Genomic DNA, 25608 nt, shown 5'->3' on the forward strand with positions numbered 1-25608 from the left:
GGACAATGTACAATATAAAAAACAAGGCAACAGAAAAAAGGATAATATGCAATATGTTACAATTATGAGAACTACGCGATAACCGTAATACACTATTCATTGTTTTTCCAAGAAAACCTCCAGTGCGTTCCAAATCTCCATCAATGTCACTCATTAATTTATCCTGATATCTTACTTCATTACCAATATCTATTGACAAAGATTTCAAGACATTAACTTTTTCTCTCAATTCGTCAGTTAACTTATCATTTTCGTCCTCAATTTCATTGGACCTCTGAGGAAGAGGCTCATAACTATAACCAGCATGATTTCTTCTCATGGCAGGTTTGTATTGGGCCAGAGTGAATTATTTCAATCGACTGTTTCTCAAATACTTTATATTCACTTACGTGGACATAAACAATTGTGATATGACAAAATACTACAATTATAGGTTATTTTCAAGTTCGTCACTTGACAGTAGATCGAATCGACGTTTCCATCTCAACTACCATTAGTTCATATTTTCTATGATATTTTTTTATATCCTGAACTGACAAAAACGAGGTCACGAAGGCTCTGGAACATAATTGTTTAAACAGTGATTATCGTTTAACATAATTGAATATTTCCCTCCTCAGCTATTAAAACGTAAATAAAGTCAAGGACGTCAACTTTTAGCGGCTTGCCGTCTGCCGGCTTAATGCTTTACATTGTCATTGGTGATGAATAATTTAATTTTTATGAGCAGATTTAAACATCCGCACTTATTTTCTTTACATTTTTTAAATTAAATGTTATTTCTAAGGAAATGAATTCTAGTTTTCCATGAACTTTTTAATTACATACATTGTGTGGATAAATTAAGGAAGAAAATTCATAACTGCGTTATTGAAAGCAAAACTCTCAGACAGGTCAATTTTAGTTTTTAATTAATCACCTATAAACAATTTTTTTGAAAGACTACCTCAATTTTTCTTGCTTTTTATCATACGATCTTTAAATTGGAGAATATTTCCTACAATGTATTTTTCTACACTTTTTTGTAAAATCAATAGGTAGTTTTTTGGCGTATAGGAGATCCGTAAAGTATACTTCAATACGCGTTTTGCCTAAAAAACTGTGAAGGCCTAATTCACATGCAATGCCAAATTTCAAAATTTAGCGCAATTTTTTTTTCAATCCAGCCTTTCTGCATCCGTAGGTTTTTTGTCATTTATTGCGTGATATACAATATACCCATAATATAAATATAAAAAAGTAATTGTGTTCAATGAAAAATATCAGAAGAGTGAAGTGTACAACGACATTTCTATTCGATCACTATTTCAGTGTTGCAGAGGAGATCTTCGGGTCATGTTTTCTTTAATCTTCTGATGCTTGGACCTCCCATGTAGAGGTTCATCTGTATTTGGTCATTTGGATGATCCTGTATCCAGGTTGTAGTCCTTGATAGTTGGAGGATAAGGATTTTACGACGTCTGTTACATACGCTATTTAAAGATCTTCGTGTAGACGTTGGTTATGGTTTATAGTGAGATACCATAGTGCATTGGTAATCAATCGCAGAGTTTTTGATTGAAACCTTTGAATTGGTTTCCTTCTGGATGGTTTAGGGTTTAGCGCCACCTCACAGTTGTATATGCCATAGATCCATATGGGTTTGAGGACTGTCTTATAAACTAATAATTTATTTTGCATCGTCAGTTTTGATTTTCTTCCAATAAGCCAATGCATTTGTCGAATCTTTATGTCTAGTTATTTTTCTTTTGTAACGATATATGCTTCTGCCATGCAAGTCGCTGGTCCAGGTGTATGCCAAGGTATTATACGCTTGTCTCCGAGGGAATATTAGCGCTTCAGAATTACTTTGGTGCAGATGTTAAGGCGTGTGGTAAAAACAACTTGTATTGATTTACCCTGGTTCATAAGTTATCTTCCACTTTTTATACCAGTTGCTTAGTTGGTCCATGCGGTGTTTTTGAATTTTTCTAGAGGAAATATAACAGGATCATCATCGGAAGACAGTATTGACGAAGTCATCAGCAAATGCGGCAATTATTTTATCAGGCGCTTCAGGTAGATCAGCTGTGTAGAGTAATTAAAGAAAAGGACCTAACACACTTCCTTGTGGTACACCAGATGTTATGGGGAGGTATTCTGGTAGTTTCTCACTGAACTTAACTGAAAAATTGGAGTGTTTGTTCTGTGGGTTATCCTGTTATTCAACTCCCATTGCTGGACCGCTGCCTTATATTGTTTTTTTTTCCTAGCCCACCGAAAGGCTCAGGTCCAACTGGTGTTAAATTAGATTAGATTTAATTAAGGAGGTTTCGTTTCACTGCGACCTAATGGTCTATTGTGCCCCCATCAGAGCTATTCTCTCCATAAGGTGATCTACAGCTCGCCTTCCAGTTCCAGAGTTCTGATGAACTCCAATATCTGGGATGACTTCAAGGAAGCTAATTCCTCACTTCTACAAGTTTCGTGTCCAAAGCAGGTTTTGAGTTGGCTAGTGATGGCGAGGCATTCCGTCACCAGGTGATTCGGAGTTTCTTCCTCCTCCCCACAGAATCTGCACTCGTCATTTTCTGTTAGACACATTCTCATGAGGTGTTTCCTAAGGCGAAAATAATGCCCTGTGAGGAATCCAGTGAGGAGGTGCAGCATATTCTTACTAAGATCCAGATACTTGTTCGATCTTGTAGAGTCAAAGTTTCGAAAAAACTTTTTGGAGTGATCCAAATCAAGAAGATTCTGTCAGAGTTTTTCTCTTTCGGCTACCACCTTTTCTTGAAACTCTTTCTTGTAGGTACATTTGTCTACACCACAGAAAGGTTCCGGGCCGATGAAAGAAGTTTGTGCTCCTTTTCTGGCAAGTGTGTTGGCCTCTTCATTCCCTCTAATTCCCAAGTGGCCGGGAAACTAGATTAAAAAGACCTTGTTATTCTTACCTATTTCATTAAGTTTTCTTCGGCACTCTCTAATACTATCTTAGAATCGATGATATGTGAGCCTAGTGCTTTAATTGCAGCCTGACTATCGGAATGTATCGCTATGTCACATTTCCGATAGTTTCTTGCTATGTTAATTTCTACACATCTTTCTATTGCAAGTATCTCTGCTTGAAAGACACTTAGACAGTGGCCTAGCGATATTGAGCATTTGGTACATCAGTTTACGTAAACTGAGGCTCTCCGGAAGTGAGCCCTCTATTCAACAGACCGAGATACTGGCTGTTTACGTATGCGCTCAGGATTGTCTTTATATGAACCTCAAGGAGGCGCATGTCTACATCACGTCCATATACCCCAATGCCAGTACCTCTCTCTGATTTTGATCCATCGGAGAGACATATGGATGACTTTTTGTCCAAACGATTTACAAAACTAATTGCATTAGAACGGTCAATTATGACCGTTTCAAAATTGAAGCTGGTTGGCATATTACATCCAATGGTTTTGCCAAGAGGTTTGAATCTAGATGATTCAATATCCTCATATATCCAACCCAGTTTCCAGATAGGAGCTTTCCATTGAGGGAAATTCTTATTGCTTTCAGCAGGCTATATTTCCTCACATGTAGATGTAAGGGAGGCAAGTCAAGTGTATGACCTCCAACGCTGCTGTAGGAGCTGTGCGCATAGTTGCAAGCCAGCCATTGCAGTTTCTACAACCGGCTGCGTGTGGAGGGCTATTCGATTTTTGTCCACCATGATAGGGACGCATAGGTGACAATATTACGACTTTCGCTGTGTATAACCACATCTGCTCGTGGAAAGAAAGGGAATGTTTGATAATGACAGCTGAACCGTAGGTTTTCTGATATCTCTCTTACATTTACAAAAAATGAGTTTCAAAGGTTTCTGGAGCTGGGGGCTCGAGCGTTGTAACAGGATTTAACCCATTTTTGTTCTATCTTTCATCCTCATCGTTCTGAATTTTGTTCATTCCCAAACTACTGCTGAACCTGGTGCTGGTTCTGTTTTAACTGCATTTCCAGGAATTGACTTTTGCAAATTCTCTATTGCCTTCTTTTAGCCGAAAAATCGATATTTGAATAAAGGAAAACTAATATTTCATTTTTTGGCTTGAAATAAGTCACAAATCCAAAAGGTTTCTTTCTGCAAGTCGGTTTTATTTTATATTGGAACATAAAATTTTATTTGAAATAAAAAAAGTTTCATTATTCAATATTTTTACTGGTTTTGAAAAATACTCTCAATGTGAATAATTGAAAGAAGACAGTTTCGTGCGAGTGTAGGAAACAGTTTTGACAACTAAATGGCAAAAAAAATTTTGACGAAAGCTTTCAAATGACCTTTTTTTCATGCCATTACTTTTCGATAGAAAATCTATCATTTTCATCAGGGGGGTGGGTGAATGAGACAAAACTTTCAAATTATTTCAATTTATTATTAATTGTACGAAAATTCGTACCAACATCAAAGTATGTATTATATACAGCTGTATTATATATATTAAAATATTCTATTTCTTAATTGAATCGTTGAATGACACTTGATAATTTGAACGAATTGCGTCAATATTGCTTTTATCATTGTCACATTTTTTAATATTTATAAACAATACTGAGTAGAATTACTGTCAAAAAGGGTCATTAATCAATCATGTGCATTGAGATGATAAAATGAATATTCGACGCATCTTCAGATTATTTGAGTTCTACCATTCACTTCCGAAGCAAAATAAAATTTTTACAGCTCATTAGATGGTTACTCTAAACATAGAAAATTGCTTGGAGTGGAAGTAAAATAGTTAATGAATTATATACAAGCTTAGTGATCCTCCTCCTCAATTATCAAGGAATAATAAATAAATTAATACAAACGAAAAAACACTGGATCTTCTTGAGTTAGTTTTCAAGTTTATAGTACGATTGAATTTACAATTTCATATATAAATATATTATATATTTACAATTATTATATACAGACTGGGATCAACGACTTCCGTAAAATTTTGTGATGTTCAGACAATTCCTTATCACTTATAAATAATTGAAACAAAATTCAAGGTACTGGAACGATTGGAAGTATTTTATAGATAATTCTAAATAGCCAACAGTAACTATAGAAACAATTATGGAACGATTCATGAACTTCATTTTTGAGGAAGCTCCGAATTCAAACTACCACAATTTTTTTCTAGATTTCATCTAGAAACAAACAACTTTTAGAAAGAGATCACGACTGAAAAGATAGGAAAATGAAAAGAGGATTCTCACACAGAAAAAAGGTTTACTGAATAGAAATATTGAACTTCATTGTCAACCAAATATTTCATTGAAACAAAAATGAGAAAAAAAGAAATAAAATGTAATTCTCCTCATTGAAACACCTGAAATAATTCCCATCTTTAATGTAGTCGTGTTACCACCTGTTTCACAACAATATAAATAATTATTTTGTAACTCTATAATTATAGAAAAAATAAAAAAGCTTCTACTCTTAGGAGACGAGATCAACTCTTAAACCAATTTTGTACTTCAAATTTATAACATGTATAAACAGTTATATACATGTCCACAAATGGCAAGAAGATTTTTTTAAAATTTATGTACATCAATCAGGTGAATGGCCATGTATCACTGGTTAATTTCTCCAAAAATTAATAAATATGTATGCATCATATACATGTTAACATTAATTTTGAATTAAATAAATAATAACATCAACAAAATAATAAATATTTCATGCCATTTGTGAAAGGTTGTACCAAAATGAAATTAAATCTTAAATTTTCCTTACAGATAAAAATTATTTACAAAGTTTACATTTCTTACATTAATCTACAAAAATAAAGCAACTCGATAAAAAATCAAACGAACCATAATTACATTCTCTTCATAGTCAGACCATTATTAATTCTTTTTGCAATTCTCTGCACTTAATAATATTTAAAAATAAATCTCCGAAAATAAAACAACTATATACAATGTTCCTAAATGTTTCATGATTTTCTATTTGGAACATCTTGATTGCACATATACTCCCTTTTACATGAATATTCGGGATATTTTTTAAGATTCCATATCTTCCGGATCCAAATGGGAGGGAGGGGGCGAAGGATTTCGACCCTCATAACGACCTTCTTCATCTACAGAGAAAAATTTATGATTAGATACAGTTATGTACATATTTGATGGAATTAGAAGTGTTACACCCTGATGATATATAGAACTACCTTCTGCAGACAGTGAACTATTTGACGCATAGTGGCCAAACCGTCTCGTAAAGCTAGTTGTAAAAAGCATCTATAATAATATTCTATGGGATGCCTCCTTCAACTCGTGTTATCTTAGTTTTCCATACAATATTGAAGTGGAATTGACAGGACACCAATATTTTGATATGCAACAAAAGACTATTCAAGGGCCAATTGCACCATTCAAAAAAATGAACATTGTTTCCATTATCAATGTTTAGTATTAACCGATGTTTATAATTTCTACTGATTGCACCGTTTAATAATTATCGATGTTTAGCTAAACGGAAGATATGTTTGGCAACATTGCAAAAGCTGGACAGTGATCATAGAGAAATCAGGAATTTCAATTTTCTAGTATAATGTTCTCTGCTCTTGTGACGACAAAGTTAACATAAATTATAAATTGTCATTAAATGATATTTCCCAATCTGAATCCATATTTCAATTTTGAAATTCCTCACAAAACCAAACACAGAAACACAATGTGACACTATCAGGTTATGTCCATAGTGAAATAATGTTTATGGTTATGTAATAAGCCATACCTTTCGACATTTTGAGTTGCGCAGAACCATAGACCTAATATCAAATTGATATTAGGACTATGCGCAGAACCCTGTTTAAAACTAATCGGGAAGATAAATGTCCAAATTTTCCTGTTAAGTATAATCGGTAGTTAGACTACATTAAAAGTCATTTAAAAGATGGTGCAAGAGGAATAATAATAATAATCATAGAGTAATCAATGTTTAGGCAAACGGTTCAACTAACCATAACAATCAGCCCCTCTTAAATCATTCAGTGACATTTATTTACCAGCACATGAAAAGTGGATTCCTTCAATTTGAATAATAATGTTTTAAACTGTCAGATAGCCGATTCTACCCCTGTCAATCGAGTAATATTATATGATCTAGAAACCTTTGAAGATGCCTACCTCAGTTGTAGATGAAATGTTAAAGTTTTGTTACAGCATTATAACAGTTAATATGTTTTAAATATAATTATTCTTTTTCAATGTAACACTTCTAATGTCAAAGAATTTTTAAGCAATTACGAGTACTCACCAATCAGGGATGTATAATTGATACTTGGATATATTGGATTGTTAAAGGGTGGAACGTAATTGATACTCTCAACTTCAGGGAACTCCGTCTCCTCAATCTCTTCCTCTTCATCGGGGGTATAGAACATATGGGGTTTGATCTCTTCACTTGCCATTTTTTCCTCATCGTCCGGTGTTGTTTCGAACTCCATGTATTCCTCGGGTTTTGGCGTTTCACTCTCGTCGTTCAGAACTTCTTTTTCAGACGATTGTGGCATGACAACAACACTTTCAGGTTGCTCTTCTTGAACATGGGGGGACATAGCTTGAGGTGCGACGTTTTCCGCAGTAGCTTCTTTTTCTTGCTCCGCTATATTCGGTGACAAATTAGAATATTCGGTTTGTGTTAGAATGGCGTGAAGTCTAGGGGAATTCAATGACGATTTGATGTCCGAGTTCTCACAGCTTACTGGAGTTAAGTTGATCGGACTGTCTTGAGCAGTAAAAGATTTGATGATTGGTGGAGTAGCTAATTCACTTTTGAAAATTGAATCGCTGGTTATGACTGAAAATAAATATTAGACATCATTCTAAGGACATGAACCATGTGCATATTACAAACTGCCATGGAAAATATTACAAAAAAAGGTAATAGGCCATTTGACAAATTTATCAAATTCTATCTAATTTGTTTCAAACTCTTTAAATAACTAGCATATTTTATTGTAAAAGATGACGAAAATCTCAGTAAAACACTGAACGTAAATGACACAAGAGTTATTTAAAATTGACGTCATCATAAGAACTGCCTGAAGATAAGATCTTTTTTATTATGTCAAATAGTCTATTATTTAAAATTGAAGGAAACCAGAATATTTACCTGATTTTTTAGGTTCAACATCTATTGATAATCCAAATGCCTTTTTGAGCCTTAAAGTTTGCATTTCTCTCTGCCTTTCCAATTCAGTTGGTTCTGAATTGAATGCTGGAACTAATAGATAAAACATAATTATCATATTAATCCCAAAAAATTATGTCTTGTTTTGATTGCTAGAAGCCTTGATTTCCAAAGAAAATTTATTATCAAGTGGTATTGCAAGGATGATTTATAAAGAAGAGTCAAACTTTGCCTTCACTTTTACATAAATAACTTCATATTCAGTCTGATTCTTGCTAACTTTTCTTTGGATAATTATTTTCAAATTTCAAATAATAATGATAATAATAAATCGTTTTTATTCTTTACGAAGTTATTAATCAAATATTTACAATTGAAGAAAAGTACCGTACTTTAATGTGGCGAAATCTAGCTAAGTTATTTGAACTCAACCACATCAGAGCAGAAAAAAGAAAAAAAAAAAGGTACCACACTGATATAAAGGACTTTTAAATTCAGACACAAAAATAAATTCAGTCTGTTTTAAAAATATTTCTTGAGGATATAATTAAGATGCAAAAAATCACTGGTGTGTGTACTGATTCAATTTTGTTTCAGTCTTTTTGAGATATCCACCTGTTGCTTGGTGTTTTGCTTCACCAGAGTTCTGTAAGGTGGCGCACTTCAGAAAATTTCGAATTTCCGCTATCTGTCTGGCGCCGTTTAATAATGAAATACTGATTTTAGACTTTACAAATTTTCACAATAAATTACAATTCAGTTCCTATCGAATTTTTAATGAAATGAATGGAATATAATGACAGAGTATGGAAGATCGTTACGAGCATAGAATAAAAAATGTTATTGTTCTATACTCAAAGGTCACGAGAGCCGAGAATCGAGAGAAATGTCAAATATAAACGATGTCTGCGCCATCTAAAACAGACGCGATCCCTCGAAATCAAGCAGGTATAAATCTGAAAAATATCCCTTTTTGTTTGAAAGTTTTACAGGTATAAGTAGACACCATGTTTTCTATGCATCTCATTTATAATATATTCTTTCCATGCCATTTAAATTTTTACATTAACGAGTTCTGCTATTTTAGAGAAGTCCTTTAGCATTTTTTCTCTTGTCATTAATAGCCCATATTCTGTATTAACGTCACATCATTTTTAATGAAATTTTTTAGATTGTAGAATTGTTATTTTTTGTGATAATTTACAGGTAAAAGTGAAAAAGAAAGTAAAGATGAAAGCACAGCTTCTACCTAATGAAGACGTAATATTGTTATACAGGGTGAGTCTTTGACTTGTACATATATTTTAACCGAAGATTCCTGAGGTCAAGAGAAACACTTTTATCCTTTATAGTTTTTTCCGATTCGGCCCGGTTACTAAGATACAGGCTGTTGAAAATCGATAAAAAAAATGTGATTTTCGGCTATATCTCGTAAATGGTTCTATTGAAGGAAATGATTTTTGGAATATAGCTTTTCCTTGATGTGATACATCTTCTCCGAACACAAGATTCCCTACACATCTTTCAGTTTCTTCATTATTGAACATTTGACACAGCTCAGATAATAAGATACTTCATTAAAATCAACATTCTATTTTGAAAAGTCCAGATTTACCATAAAGCCCATGTTTAAAAAAGTTTTCACAAAATAGTCCCATTTTAATGACAACAATCAATATCACACTAAAGACTGCCATCGAACAATACTGTATTCTTCTTGTGGTCATTCAAACTCACATCGAAACATACCACTAAGTACATACTAGACAAATTTTCATGTGATTGAGATTAAATACTTTTATTCTTTTGCTACTCCATAAATTCATCCTAAAGCATATGATTGACATACTTCCAAGAGTGCCATAATTGTTTTAATATGAAAATAAATAGGTGAGTTGAAAGAAACAGGATATTCAATTGTGGATATTTATATTAATTACTTCTCATTTATTTTCAATGGCGAAATCAAGATGAATCAAGTAGAGTTGGTTATAATGCAGGTACATATTATAGAACAAATTTCATAACAAGTGGAGTCTAACATTTTCCATTGATTACAGAGCCATAAAACTTCATTTCCATATTTTCACACTAATGGCTTCAAAAATATCGATGCAGATCATTATTTTTATGAGATAGTTGGCACAAATCAAATGCTTCATTTCATAAAGGAATTACTCTCTATCAGAATGCATACTTATTTATTTTGTATCCACACCATTATTTTGGAAATTGTTTTTAAATTTCTTGAAAATATGTATGGAACTTCAATATTCTGTTGGGTTTCTTCAAATCTTCGATGATTTTCATTTTATGCAAATATAATATCAAATATCATAAGACAATAACAGCGTAAACTTTAAATGAATATTTTAGATTATAGGTTAGAAGTTAGAACATAGATTATTCGAACTGTTGTGTTTAAATTTGCAACACTCGAAATTTGAGGTTCAAACTTAAAACCACAGACTAGTAGTCTGTGTTAGAACTGTCACAGATGAATATTATTTATTTGAGAATGTAAGGTTAAATTGCAATTCTAGTACGAAATCAAATAAACAACGATATATTATAAATGCGATATAATAAATGAATGGATATGAATTATGAATATCAGAGCTAAGCTAATATGGGTGGTAGCGAGCTCAATTCGTTATGATTATCGAAAATGAAATAGAAAATCAAGAGAAAAATATTTAATCTTTATCGTCAGTGAAATTGGGATAACTCATTTATTGTATTAAAAATACTACTTTGTTCAACAAATGGAATGTTAAAAGTGAGTTTATGATGGGTTTTTTCAATTTAATAGCTTATTTCCAAGGTTCAAATTGTATATCTTATACTTGCGAAAACTTCAGTGTTCCGGTTACCAGGGGTGAATTAGCTCATTATGAAAATTTAAAATGGCTATATCTTTTTAACAGGGCCGAATCGGAAAAAATGGTAAATGAAAAAAGTGTTTCTTTTGACCCCAAGAATCTTCGGTTAAAATATATGTACAAGTCAAAGACTCACCCTGTATATCAGGGTAAACTTACCTTTGGCAGGCAATTCAGTTATCACACATGTTTCATCATCGGAAGATGAGCTGGATGAACTACTTGGACTATTCAACCTTGGGCGAGTAGCTGTCATTTGAAATGATTCTGAAGAATTATTTTCTTCATTGACACAGTCTTCAGAAATGGCAGATTCCTCTAACTTGTCATTTATTTCATTGTTGTTGAGCTTCTTTCTTTGTCGGTATTCTGTTATTGATAACTGAAAACAAAGATTATAGGTTAAGAAACAAATTTCAATAAATTGCCAGTTAATCCACAAACCTTTCGTCTTATTGGCGGAACAACTTCAGGTTTTCGTTCTTCAAATCCCAGTATACTGAGAGTTTTTTCAACGGTTCCAACTAGATGTTCGCTATTGGTAAAATTGTGATTTCTTAATCTAGGATCCATCAAACACCCGAATGATAGTGTATCCGGTCTTTGATTGATTTCGGATGTTGCAGATTGTGCATAGGTTTTGCCAAATTCCTGCTTCATTTCAGCCGCTCTCTCCTTTAAAATGAGTTCGGATTCCAAAGTTTCCTTTTGACCATCATTACAATCATCGTACACCAACTGGAACGGACGCATTTCAATTGAAGAAGTACCACCATCAATTTCCATCCTCTAAAAACGGAAAAAAAGTTAGCTATTGAAATGTACCAGGAATTCAATCAATCACCTACATTTTCTGGGGGCACCAAACTCGTCGGTGTGGAAGGTGGAGTTATATCGCTGGAAATCGATTCTCTTGGCAATCTTCTTTTTTTCGGCGGTGCTACCATGTCATTGATCGGTGGAGATTCTATATAAACCAATTTTTAATTATTTAAAAAGTACATCATAAAAATTTTAGATTTTTCTCTTAAGGGTGTATCAATAAAATTGTAAGAAATAAATAAAATAAAAACTCATGAGTGGCACAATATGCTTCAAAAGTTGAGCTACCATTGATACATCTTTATATAAAACAATTCAAATCGAAACGAACCTTGGGGACTATCACATTTGTCTTCGCTGATGGCCTGCCGGAGCCACCTCTTTTTAGCACTTCCTTTCGGACCAGATTCGTGGGCGAGGTTCTTTAACGGAGCACTGAAACTGGAATTCGTTTCCACTTCTGTGCTGTTGATATGTAGAGATAAAGGACTGGAGGATATTTGAACAGCATCTGGAGTTTTGTTGAGCCATTCATTCATCAAACCCTGAAAGAAACAAAGAAGTGAGTCTCGAAATTTTCATCAATTCATTCTCTTTACAAGAAAATCACGGGATATTTCAAGCGAAGTTTGACGCACATTTCAACAACCAAGTTTTCATCATCAGAAAATAAAAGTTACTATTTTTTTTTTCTTTCTATTTTATTTGTGCTCAGCAGTCATGCTATGTACACATAATCACGTAGTATATAGTAATGCATTGTCCACCACCAGACATGTACAACATCCATGACCTAGCCGGGATTCGAACCCGGTACCTTCGGCAAGTTACTATTTAAATTGTAAAAACAAAAACCATAGCAGTCTTGCTAACTAATTAGCTCACATAGTATAATGTATAGGATTATCTAATAGGAATGATATAATTTGAAATGGTTATAATGGCAACAATGTATTATTTTTTGACATTTCTTATGTCGTTTGTGTTTGGAAGATTCATCATAGATCATAGAAAGATATATGCATAAACAACGTTTAGAAATTGTTAAATTGTTTCGTCAGAACCAGTACGCATTTTTGGATACTGAGACATTTAAGAAGGATTCATGGACGACATTTATTTCTGGTTACAAAATATCACTCAAAATTGCTGTGTTGTTATACCATAGAAATAAGATATATGAATATAACCTAGAAACACAAACAGAATATCATTAATGGAAGATGCATATGTCTTCTATTAATGATATTTCCAATGCCAGCTAAATAAAAATATTACTGAATGAACCATTAACAACTTAATTCCGATTTTTCCCACCTCATCGAAATGTCAATGATTCCTGAACAGACTATAAGTTGATGAAACATATCATTGTGTCAAACGCAGATCGAAAAATCCTGTAGATAAGGGCGTTTTATTAGTTCACATACCTTTTTAGTTTTGGGAAATTTGAATCCTGACTCCAAAGGCTCAACGGCAGCTTGAACTAACGAGCAAGCTAAAGATAACGGTGTTTCTGGTGAAGAATGTGTTGAGTTTGAATTGGAGTCGTTTTCCCTTACTGGAGACTTGTCTCTTTTATTTTCCTCATTACCAGAGAAAGTTAATAGAAAACCATCATGTTTTCCAGATGTACTATCATCTGAAATAAGTGGAGAGGTTTGATTTGACTTAAATCTTTTTACCTTCCTCTTACCGGTCGTTTCATCGCCTTTCTTGGGATGTATACCGTCATTCGGGGAAAGCATATTCTCATCACCAGAAGTGAAATATGAATCACCAGAATTTAACCTGTCTCGCCTTGTACTGTGTGTACTTGTCGTCCTAGCTCTCCCTTTTCTTCTGAAAAAATACTATTTTAATTCCATAGCCAATATTGGGAAGAAGAAAACTTTACCTTTTACGTTTTTGTTTCAAGTCCATAGTTTTTTCTTCATCTTTACTGTATGGTGACGGCTCTGATTCTCTTCTTTGTACATGTTTTGTTTGCTTGTGTTCTTGCTTTCTTTGATTGGCCTTTTCCATTTGTTCAATTGCTCTCAGAATAGCCTCTAATTTTCTCTCTTCTCGACTTAATTTCTTGTTCTTGCTTTTTTCTGGAAAATAAATATATAAAAAAATAACAGAAATCGGTTCTGAATATTCACTATTTTATTGTCACTTGTGTTAATACCTTGCTTAACTGATACAGGTTTTTCATCCTCTTTGTCTTTTTCCCCCTTGTGCTGAGAAGATCTTCTAGTAGAAACAGAAACAGGACTCTTCTTACATTCGTTTTCCTTTTCTTCTTTTTTGACATCTTTTTCTTCATTTTCAGAAGTCTCAGTAACAACAGGCACATCATCCTCTTCAACAGGAGTAGATGGTCTTTCTTCTTTTACAGGTACCAACTCCGTCTTTACTTCAGGTACTTCTAAAATTTCTTCTTTTATAATAACTTCTTCCATTTTTATTTCTTGCTTCACTTCAACTTCCACTTTTTCAGGTTTAATTTTAATTGGACTTGGAGAAAGAAGAGTAGTAATTTGAGGCAACACTGGGGGCAATGGTTCAGAAACTGAAACCTCCTCTTTCACTGGGACTTGAGGTGTTTCAGGTTCCGATGGTGTTGATATTGATGCCGTTCTCCTTCCCCTTTTCTTTCTGTACCTGTAAACAGTATAATACGAATTTAGAACACCGACTGAAATACCACTTCAGCACCCTAATACTTACATCTCTGTAACACTATCACCGTTTCTTTTTAAACTGGATTTATTAACTTTACATTCAGCGGGGTTTCCACAAAAACAAGAAATTTGGGTGGTCCCGATAGCGGCCAAGTCATGAGATTCATGTTTCATTGTGATTTCTGACCATCTCTCAATGTGCGAGATAGCAACAAGATACAAATGAAGAACACCCTTCTCAATACAATGTCTCAACTCTGCATTGGGTTTACAAGAACGCCTAACAAATCTTGCAACATTTCCGTACGTTCTTGTATCGACACATACCTAGAAAAAAAAACGACAGTGTAGTTAAACTTTTCGAATCGCATCACCTTTCAATCATTGAAAGTATATATTGAAGTATAAAACTCACCTCAGTGTTGTCTTTGTTCAGACGGTAAAAAAATAAAAATGGCCCAGGTCGTTGAGCGTGCTGCCGAGTGTTCAAATTGCCCCCGGGGTTTCTATGTTGAATACTCAACATGTATTTTCCCCTCAATTCTATGATGGCAGAGTCGGGAGAAATTTCCTCCGTGGCTATTAGATATCTTAGATCGGTTAAAGGCAGCGAGTGAGCCCTGCACTTATTAACTGTAGGATCAAAGGACACCGAAGTATCAATATTCTGTGAACCATTGACTCTTATATTAGATATTCGAGCCCGAAGTTCGGGAGAATAATGATTAGTTACTGCCTCCTCGTAACTTTCTATCCACTGTCTCAAATGAGGCATATTCGGCGTTGCCAATGTTTCACGATTTTCGTCATCTTCTTTCTTCGTTTGTACCTTACTCTGTGAATATAACAATACGGTTACTTTCAATACTCAAAGGATGAAAAATAGGTTCAATCACCTTTCTTCTAATTAGTTTTCTTTCTCTTTTCTTGAAACTCTTTCTCTGCATATTTGCTTCTTTCAGTTCCTTTTTCTGCTTAGTCATTTGTTTGTCAGATTTTTTCCTCTGGGCCAACGGTGTTCTTCCTTTGGGGATAACGGTATTATTATTTCCTGAAAAGATTAAGAATGCTGAAATTTTGAAATGCATATCTTGGATGACATTTTTGTATCTGAACAAATATTATAAAAAGCTCATCAATCTATAATGAAATTGAATACATAAAAAAAATCACCTGAAAAGGCACTAAGAAAAAAGGAACTCATTATATTAGTCCTATACTACCAACTAACAGCTCTTTCAATAAGGATACACAAAACATTTTTTATTGCGACCATGTTGGTTAAGCTATGGATGTTTGAAAATCACAAAGATGATCATAAAGAGAATCAGTATAAAAATTTGAATTCAATAAATAAAAATCATTTAACTTCAATATAAAATCAAATAGATTCAAATATTGTAATGAATCTAGCAACTGCAAATAAATCGCCCTTAAAAAAAATTATTGAAGTGCTGAAAGGGAACATTTCAAATAAATAAAGAAAGAGAGAAAACTTGTGAAAACAAATTTGGGATTCATCATTTCATTTTTGTTTAGTAAATAAAGCATGTGTTTTCTTCAAGACATTCAGTTGCAAACAAAAACGAACAATTTAATGCAAATTAGGCATAATTCTGGTAGAAATTTTAATACTCAATGAAGACAACTAAGAACTATTGCTTCAAAGTATTGTTTCTTTGAAATCTACTTCTTACAAATTGAAGACAATAGATGAGTGACATCATAACTGTAGTGAAATATGAACACTAAATGCAGCAGATGAGGCCGGTTATTTTACCTCCACTTGAGACATACCTTTCTTATTCATATTTATATTAGGTGCGACTGTATCTCCTATTTTACATAATTGCATATACCTGGGACACCTTTTGTGTTAAAATTTATCTAAATGTCCAAAAAAAAATCTTCCCATGGTTTGCCATGCAACAACACCTAAAATTGCTGAAACTTTATGGATGCTGCAAATTTGTTGTACATTAAAATGACAACAATGTTCCAGTACTACTTTTTTTTTTTCATAACACAAAAGAAGCGAAACAGTAGGCTAATCTGTCTAGTAGTAATCTTTCATAATCCTCAGTTAAATTGATGTGATTATTTCAGGTTGGAGCTTGAGTTTTACTCTTGTCCAGTGATAGATGAAACTGACATTCTCCAGTTATTCTCTAATATTAGAATAAGTAGTTCTAGTTTAGAGAATCAAACAAAATACTTTACAGTTCATGGATGACTGATCATAATACATACTACGAGTTAAGATCAGGAGTGCAATTCCTATGAAAACTACTGCTCCAACCTCAATCAAATAAAAACCTTGTAGAAAGCACAAGGAAGGATCCTTTCAAAAATAATCAGAAATATTTCAATTTTCCTTCCAGATTGATTAAAATCAAAATAGATAGAAGATAATTTCGAAATTGATTGACTGACTTTCAAGGCAAGTAGGAAAAATTGAAATTTTCAGGTTCAATAGCTAACAATCAATTACAAAGATTCATAAATAAATTTGCCAATCTTCTCATATAGACACAACTGGGTCCAGTATTCCATCTTGTGATGTTTTATACCTTTGTTCAATTCCATTATGAAACCATCTTCTGCCTTCTCTCTGAACAACAAATTTTTCATTTAAAAATTTCTTTAAAGGTCCCTATAGCATTTTTGGAGTATTTTCTAGACAGGCACTTCGATGCCTAAAATATTAGAGGTATATTTCAAATACTAATTTCGAATACCATTATACCTTCCCTGCTTTTAGATTTCAACAAATTGTGCCACCTATGAATGCAAGAGTTATTTAGTTGCCTTCGGGGTATTTGGGCGAGCACCTTTGCTCTGAGATCACAAAATCCAGGTATGATAGCCAGTGGAAAAACTTGGGAGTTTGCTAATGCCCCTAAGATTCATTTTATTTTTATTTTTAATTCTATAGAAGTTATTATGGTTACAATACCAGACTGAATGAAAATGTTACCTGATAAAGCTAATGAAATAAAAAGGAAAATATTAGGAAAAAAAAATTGAAATTGACAAATCCCATTCATACAAAATATATCTCAAGTAAATGATAACTTGTCCTTCTTAGAAGTTAATTTGTATAATTTTTATGATATAAGATGAAAAAAACTTCAATCATGGAGCAAAAAAGAAAATTTATTATTCAAACTCACTTGGATTTTCTGCATCCGATGAATCACTATCTGTTGGTATATCCTTTAATTTAGGATTTTCCTTCATTTTGATTTCTTTTTTGAATGTTTTCATCTCAGGCAATTGTCTCTCTCTGAGCCACTGCTGTTGTATCATCCTGGCCTTCTGAGGATCGACTGGTTTCGAAGGATTACACTTTTCACAAAGATACTCATCTGGCACCTGCTTATTTTTTACTACACACTGAACATGTTGCCAAACTTTACATTGATCACATTCCACCATATATCCATCATCATGTATAAAACCACTAAAACAGAAACCTCTATCACAAAAGTTCTTTTTAAACCGATTCTCCTCAATCAAAACATGTCCCCTTTTACTTTTGATGAATTTTACATGACGCCTGCCACTGTGGAAAATATTTCACCTATTAATGAAAATGAGGGAAGCATATTGATTAATTATTGTACCCCTTGCCAAAACCTTCTAGATTGTTAATAAAAGATTTTCTAATAGGAATGATACCATTCAGGTCCTGTTTTTTCACATGCCAATAAATAAATTTATTCCTCTTGTGCAGGTTTTATTCGTAGATAAAACTTGCACTGTTGTAATAAATTTCTTTATTTGTATGTGAAAAAACCAGCCCTTAAAAATGTTATAGATGACAAGTTTGTGTATTATTTTTTGACATAATTTATGTCATTTGTATTCGGTAGGTTATGCCATTTAATCATGGAAAGATACATGCGTCAACAACATTTATAAATGAATTAATCAAAATCAATGTTCATTTGAGAACACATGAAAAAATTTAAAAATTCATAGATATTATTCGACTCACTATTCGTTATATTAGAGGCAATTTTGAAAATGGTACAGTACTTAGTACTTGTACTATTGTATCATTTAAATAAAACTCACTTTCAATTTTGTCTACAATACACCAAATAGTGTTGATTAACTAAATAATGTCGTCCATGAATTCTTACATTTTTCTCAGTATTCACACACCAACTTTGATAAATTAACATAACCTACTGAACACAAATGACAAAAGAAAAAAATAATATACTATGTTGTCATTATAATAAATTTAAATTGAATAATTTCTATTGGAAAACACCATGTAATGGATAAATTATTATATTTTATATGTAAATACGGCCTGTACCTTGATAATTGTAGTGAAAGGGAAACCTCTGAATGAAGAAATTTTAAGCATTGGAAGTGGAAATTTTGGGTACTTGTTTCAAGTTCAAGTTTTTTTAGATTTTCATTAAGACTTATCACACAAAAATAAAAGTATATTATAGATGAAAAAATTCCAAATCCTTGAAACTATCAAGATACATCAAAACTACGACATATATTTGTAAATTTATTTATCTACAAGGGCTCAAGCTTTTTATTAAGAATTAGATTGCAATCGACCAATAATTTCACTTGGTTAGAATTTCGAAACAAACAATGTATGATTAATCAAGAACTTGATTTGATTGTTTCAATTACCATAATAAGTTTTGTCAGTTGTTATAAAATACAAAAAAAAACTACACTTAAAGAATTTGTTTTAACACTACTTCCATTAGATATTTGATTAGTAGTGGTACAAACTAAATAAAACATAGAAATCAAACTTACCATATACATCTCGTAACATAATCACCGTAATGATCATAAAGTTCTTCATTATTAACAGCTTCAGCTTCTGGAGCAGTATCTGTTTCTTCTCCTTCAGTATCATGTTTCCTATCAGAACAATCGCTGATATCAGATGCTGCATCATCATCTTGGAGGTTAACTAAAGAAGTACTGTTACTAGGTAGTGAAGACGAGATGTTCGACATACTAGAGCTAGTGGAGACAGGGTTTGAGCAAGACGGTGTTCTTTCTACAAAAATATTATGGTGTTATGTCGTATTCGAACAATAATGGAATAATTCATCTTACTTCTCTCTGTTGGATATTTGCTTTTAGAGCTGGATCCAGGCGAATAAATCATCATAGAATTTCCTGACATACCATTAGCCTGTAAAGGATTGCTAGAAAGAGGTACAATTCTTGTTGGAGAATCTGGTGGTAGAGTAGCGTTGTAATTGTGGTCCAGTAAAACTGCCTGACAAATTAACGATAAAGCATCTAGACCTGACTTGGATTTATCCTCATACTTGACAGGCTCCCTAAAAGGTAGAACAGAGTTTCTCCTGAACATATTCAAAATATCAAGCAGTCACAAAACTTCAAACTATATTTCTGTTTGTAATCTATGGTGTAATAAAAATGAAGTAAAAAATTGATCACAGAAATAATTTGATCCTGATCAAGATGCATACAATTGATATTGTATTCGACTGGCTGCACCAGTTCGAATTAATTCGAGCTAATTATGTCATTTAGCTTTACAAAAATTTGAATTAATTCGCACTGGTGCAGCCAGTCAAATACGCTATAAGATACCTAGAAACCCTGGTGTGTGCACCGATTCGTTTTGTTTCAGACTTTCTGAGATAGTCCACCTGTTGCTTCAGCTAGAACTTACCGGTTCTGTAAGGTGGCGCTCTTCAGAATTGTTAGAATTTTCCGCGATCAGTCTGGCTCCGTTTAAAAATCAAATAATGATTTAAGAAACTGCAAACCTACACAAGAAATAACAATTTGGCCTATTTCAAATTTATAATGAAATAACTGGAATATAATAATAAACGGCTATTGATCATTGGAGTATAAAAGATTGTCACAAGCATATAATAACGAGCGTTCATTCAAATTCATGGTCAAGAGGGCTGTGGAGAACTTCAAGTTGCTTTTCTGTGACAACGAGTAGTGCTTAGCTTGTATTATATCACTAACATTTGTTGACATACTTCGAATCTGGGAAGAATATGGTACAATCTAAACGCTACTCACAATCACAGAACATCAACTCTAATTTCTCCACAGCACTATTGAACACGAATTTTAATGAACGTTCGTTATAAAATAACAGTATTCTATACTCAAAGGTCACAAGTAAGATGTCTAAAAACATGGTGTTTGCACTCGTCAATTTCTGAATGCGACATTTGACCAAATTGAGTATATTAGTTTTATTTTGTGGCGGCGCCGCAATGTCATACTGTCATTTCGATCTTGTTTCCGTTGATTTTGATATTAATTAAAACTCGATCCTGGCCAATCAAAAGCAATTTGTAACCGAGTATGATCGTGCAAAGTTTGGAAACAAAACGCAAAACGTTTACTAGAATGAATTCAAAAATATTTGAAATAGAGAGAGTTTATTGGGGTTCTTACAATTTCAAGAATTGCTTACCCAGGTCATAACTATAATGAAAGATACATAGGTACAAAATGGCACAAAACTCATAAATAATAAATAACAAGAATCTATCTTAATTTCTTGATAGCGCTACCTACAGTTGACTTAACGAAGCTCAACCAATATTCTCAAAATTGACAAAACAAAATCTAATCAGTCCATATACCAGGTTTTTAGACATCTAAGTCACGAGAGTCGAAAATCGCGAGAAATGTCAAAAATAAACGATGTATGCGCCATCTGAAACTTTAGTGATCTCTCAAAATCAAGAAATACATGCCAAATACATGTGGTCTCCAAAAGCGCAATGAGTGAACGTCCGCTCAAAAGCTTCCGATTTCATGTCAGTGCTTTTCTATCTTTTTAATTTTTTAACAGCTAATTGAGTTAATGTGTATGCAGAATCCAACCAATTCCTCTCAATTATGAAGGTGAATAATTATTGTTTTCAAGATTTCAAAGTCAATTATTCCAAACTTTCAATTTTTTACTTGAATTAATTTCATTTGACGAATACCGGGTCATAATTAAGTCAATGCAATTAATATTATCATTCAAAATTTTTTTTACATGTTCCTATTTCAGAATCATTTTCACTTATCAGAAATGACAAATATAAATATGCGTTAAAATGTGAAATAAACATAAAACCCCTGTTTTGAAGGAACATTTTGATGAGTATCAATGAAAAAGTTTCGACACCATAATCTCCCCGCATCTTGATCATGAAGAAAATTGCAGCAATAAAAGTTTTGATAAACCTAACCTAACCAAGTCATTTATTACAATGTGAAATAAAAACGAAACCCATGCTTTAAAGGAAAAAATCGTCACAATAAAAGTACTAGTACTGCTTTTTTGTTTTTAAATCATTGAAAATAATTTTAATTAAATGGAAAGGCTACTTACGGTTGTTGTTCTTCAGGATACATAGGTGCTGCATATCTATTAGGCAATATTTCGTAACTTTTATTTTGATAACTTGTAGTGGGTCCACTTTTGTTGTTACCCAAAGTTTCCAAAATTTCAGCTGTTAACGCTTGATTGAAAGCCAACTGTTTATTGGCATGAGATGGAGGAACACAATTATTATAAAATGGTCCCCCTTGTTTGAGAGGTTTATTGAAACGATTCTGTCCATGTTTGATTTTTTGCGCTTGAACTGCATGTTTACCAATGTAGTTCAATTTATTGGGAAGTTTAGGTGGTCTTTGTGGAGGAATTGTTCTCAAGCCAGAACCTGTTCTTTGAACTTGACCAGGAATACTCTTCGACTGTTGAGAATTCAATGTTTTCATATTTGGTGGCTTAGGCATGTAATTATTCACTGGTGGCAAAGTTTTAATTTGGCTCTTATGCGTTGGATATATAACCTTAGCTTGTTGTTGCACTTTCTCTGTATTTTGTTTCAAAGGACACATAGACTTTTGCTGAGTAGTATTTTGTAACTTATTTATGTATTTAGGTTGGCTTGTATTTGGACCCAAAACTTTCTGTCTTGAGATAATTCTTTGTTGTTGTTGTTGTGGTTGAGAATTTGTTTTTGACATAATTTGGCTTGCCGTTTGTTGGTTATTTGAAGTATTTGCCATGGATGGTATAACCATATTACCTAATATTTTCAATTTACCTCTCTGATTATTTACTGGCTTTCCACTTGTTGTAGGAATACTTGTCAACACCTAAAAAATAATTATAGTGAGTTCTTAAAAATATTAGATGAAATGAAAATATCGATAAAATAACCACCACTTACATTAGTTTGAGAAAAGTTATTCGAGGTTAAGAATTTATGACATTGCGTCACGTCAGATACAGATGAATCAGAGCATGTGTTTTTTACAAAAACATTGTGTGCTCGATTTTCAATTATTGTAGATACATTCTGTGCACTCACTGGACAATTAGCATTTTCCACAGGTTTATTATCAATATTTTGAGATTGAGGAGGAGTCATTTTAACAACTGTAACTGGGGTATTGAGTAAAGTTATGGTCGGTGTCTTTCCAACTGCATTTGTAACAGTTAACGACTGATTGTTCACTAAAGAAAAATGAGGGGCACTAGATACCCCCGACGTCACACAAATTGTCTTCAATACTGTCAAGGGACCACCAGCTGAATTCAGAACAGTTATTACTGGGGGATTTGATATTTTTTGTAACACAGGAGTAACATTTCCAATGACCGATGATTGATGATTCGATACTAATAGTTTGGTAACAGTTTTTTTGTGCAGAAGTTGTTGCTGCTGTGTATCATTTAGTTCAATAGGACTAGATATAGGAGTAGAAGATGTTGTTAATATAGCAGCATTTTCATTCTGGGATTTCTCAGATATTTGTAATGCGGATGCTGTGCTCACCTGATTGGCGAGCACATTATTACTATCTGAAATAAAAAGGCTAGTTAGGTAAAATAATTCAGCTTATTTAAGGAAAATATAAATCAAATGCTCATATATACAAACCTAGGCAAAGACTCATGTCTTTAACATTTTGTGGACAATACAATATTTTGGTGGGGTATCCACCAATTCTTTGTTTTATTTCCAATTGTGATGCCAGTTCACTAATATTTACTGAAAAAAAAAATTGTTTAGAGAGGTAAAGTTCATAAATTCTGAAAGTATTTTCTTTATACCACTTGCAATGATATTCATCATCAGAGAGAGGATTTATTCAAGAAAACATATCGTAATCGTTCGAGATGCACAATACATTAATTGCGTTTTTTATATCAATAATGGAGTAGATTTTTTACCTTTATCGTAAAGATGCATAACTGATTATTTGATAATATTCTCAATAAACTACAGTAACACATAACAACTAATATACTTTCAAATATGAGAATCCACTATAAATAAAAGAACACTGTGAAAATAAGTCGAAAATTTACAAAATATTTTAGGTTATATCCACCATCATAGAACTGTTCTAACGATTAAAAAAGAATAAGGATTTACCTATAAGGAATATCTGATGTAACTGATGAAAAACTGCATAATAATTTGTGTGAACATAATAAATTCACTTCGTTTGATAAAATTCAACATTAAAAACGGCGGAAATTCAGCAAGCTACAACCAATTTACTTTGTTTATTAAACGACTGCGCGAAATTCCGCAGTCGCGCACGCGTGTTACTAACATATATATAGGAGGCCCATGAAAGGAGAACAAGCATATTAGCTGCAATGCATCGTATCTTTAGGGCAATAGTGACATTACGAAGTATCGATTGTTCCCTGTTCTTGTGGGCGTTCACGAAAAGAATTTCAAAATAAAGAGTGAAACGAAAAATCTACTGCCCTACAAGAAATTATGATGCCAAATAAACAAAAATCTATGAATGAACCAATTCGTCAAGAATGACATGGAAATAAGCATCCTCATTATATAACATTATAAACAAATAGGTAATTTGAAGTACCAATTTGAAACGACTTTCTCGAAAACATACAAATTCAACAATAACACAATATTCTGTTATTTTTTATTATGAATGAGGAGTGAAACGAAAGAAATTACTCAGAGTAAAAAAATATTTACAATTTCTGTTTCTCAGATGAATTAATTGGAATATTGAGTTCTCAATTCGTATCTTTACATTCCATTAAAACCGGGTTTATATTAGAAATATACGTGTGATCAGATAAAAATAGATCAGAAGATCATATAATTTTGCTACATGTTAATGTTATAATTATCCATTCGTCCATTGCAACGATTTCCATATGGCTTTTATTGGAAATAGACTATTTACCAATTAGGTATAGTAGTGCAAATTAAATGCTGAACAAGGAAATCTGATTAGATTTTGATAGAAAAAACCGAGAAGAAAATTTCCGATAACCCCCTACAAATTGATATGGAATTGAATTTATTTTATTTAGAATTGAAATAAATCACCATTAATGAAAACTTAATTCGAAAAACTGAATAGAGGAAGCAATAATTTTCATTTTTATATAAAAATTATATGATAGTACGTATTACCCGATTGGGATATTCATGATATATTCATGGATTTATTTTTAAGTGATAAGTGAACAATATAAAAAAAAATGTTTTCGACTTTTACCCGTAAATTTCAATGAAAATATTGAATAAATTCAAGAATTTACCTTAAATTGACATCGACTGAAGGAAAGTTTTCAATCACCGATGTAAACAGTAACATTTCTCATCAAAGTACGTGAAGGCAACAATAATTGTAGTGTCCATAATGTAGAATCGAATAATTCGTATTATTCTCACTCAACTCACGTCTTTAAATGATTTTTATCACATGAATTCTTCACTCATCACTTTTTCTTATTTGAAAACAGACATCTAAACTAAATATGGCAGCCATATTCAATGCAAAACAAAGGAAACGTAGCTAAGAATCTGGTTCGATAATCTCGAACCCATATCCGTTTTCCGGTTTTGAGCTTCTGTTAGTATTAAAAGATGTCGCGGCTTCATTTGTATTCTTCTTCTGTATTAAAATTTCTGAAAATTTACAATCTAATCTTATATATCGAATAATTCAATTTGAATTGAAAACATTTTCTAATTTAGACAATAAAACTTTTCATAAAAATCAATAAAATAATTTAATC

General features: G+C 32.8%; 1 protein-coding gene across 3 annotated transcripts; it reads right to left on the reverse strand.

Moving 5' to 3' along the window:
• Positions 1-4373: 4373 nt before the first annotated feature.
• Positions 4374-25390, reverse strand: LOC123681377 (histone-lysine N-methyltransferase set-9-like). 3 transcript variants are annotated; one of them, XM_045619769.1, is made up of 21 exons: positions 25129-25390; positions 23471-23581; positions 22757-23391; positions 21910-22682; positions 19635-19864; positions 19326-19575; positions 17699-17988; positions 15422-15576; positions 14941-15360; positions 14572-14852; positions 14030-14505; positions 13754-13952; positions 13553-13695; positions 13287-13498; positions 12188-12401; positions 11883-12001; positions 11479-11823; positions 11194-11416; positions 8135-8245; positions 7277-7819; positions 4374-6098 (listed from the first exon to the last, which is right to left on the reverse strand). In XM_045619769.1, the coding sequence occupies exons 2-21, from the start codon at positions 23484-23486 to the stop codon at positions 6022-6024; spliced, it is 5712 nt and encodes a 1903-aa protein (XP_045475725.1). In that variant the 5' UTR covers positions 23487-23581; positions 25129-25390; the 3' UTR covers positions 4374-6021. The 3 variants fall into 3 exon arrangements, with proteins under 3 accessions (XP_045475725.1, XP_045475722.1, XP_045475723.1); XM_045619766.1 differs by having other exon boundaries at positions 13553-13698; XM_045619767.1 differs by lacking the exon at positions 25129-25390 and adding an exon at positions 23969-24119 and having other exon boundaries at positions 13553-13698.
• Between the last annotated feature and the right edge of the window lie 218 nt (positions 25391-25608).

The sequence above is a fragment of the Harmonia axyridis genome, chromosome 5 (genome assembly GCF_914767665.1).
Source record: "Harmonia axyridis chromosome 5, icHarAxyr1.1, whole genome shotgun sequence".
NCBI lineage: Eukaryota > Metazoa > Arthropoda > Insecta > Coleoptera > Coccinellidae > Harmonia > Harmonia axyridis.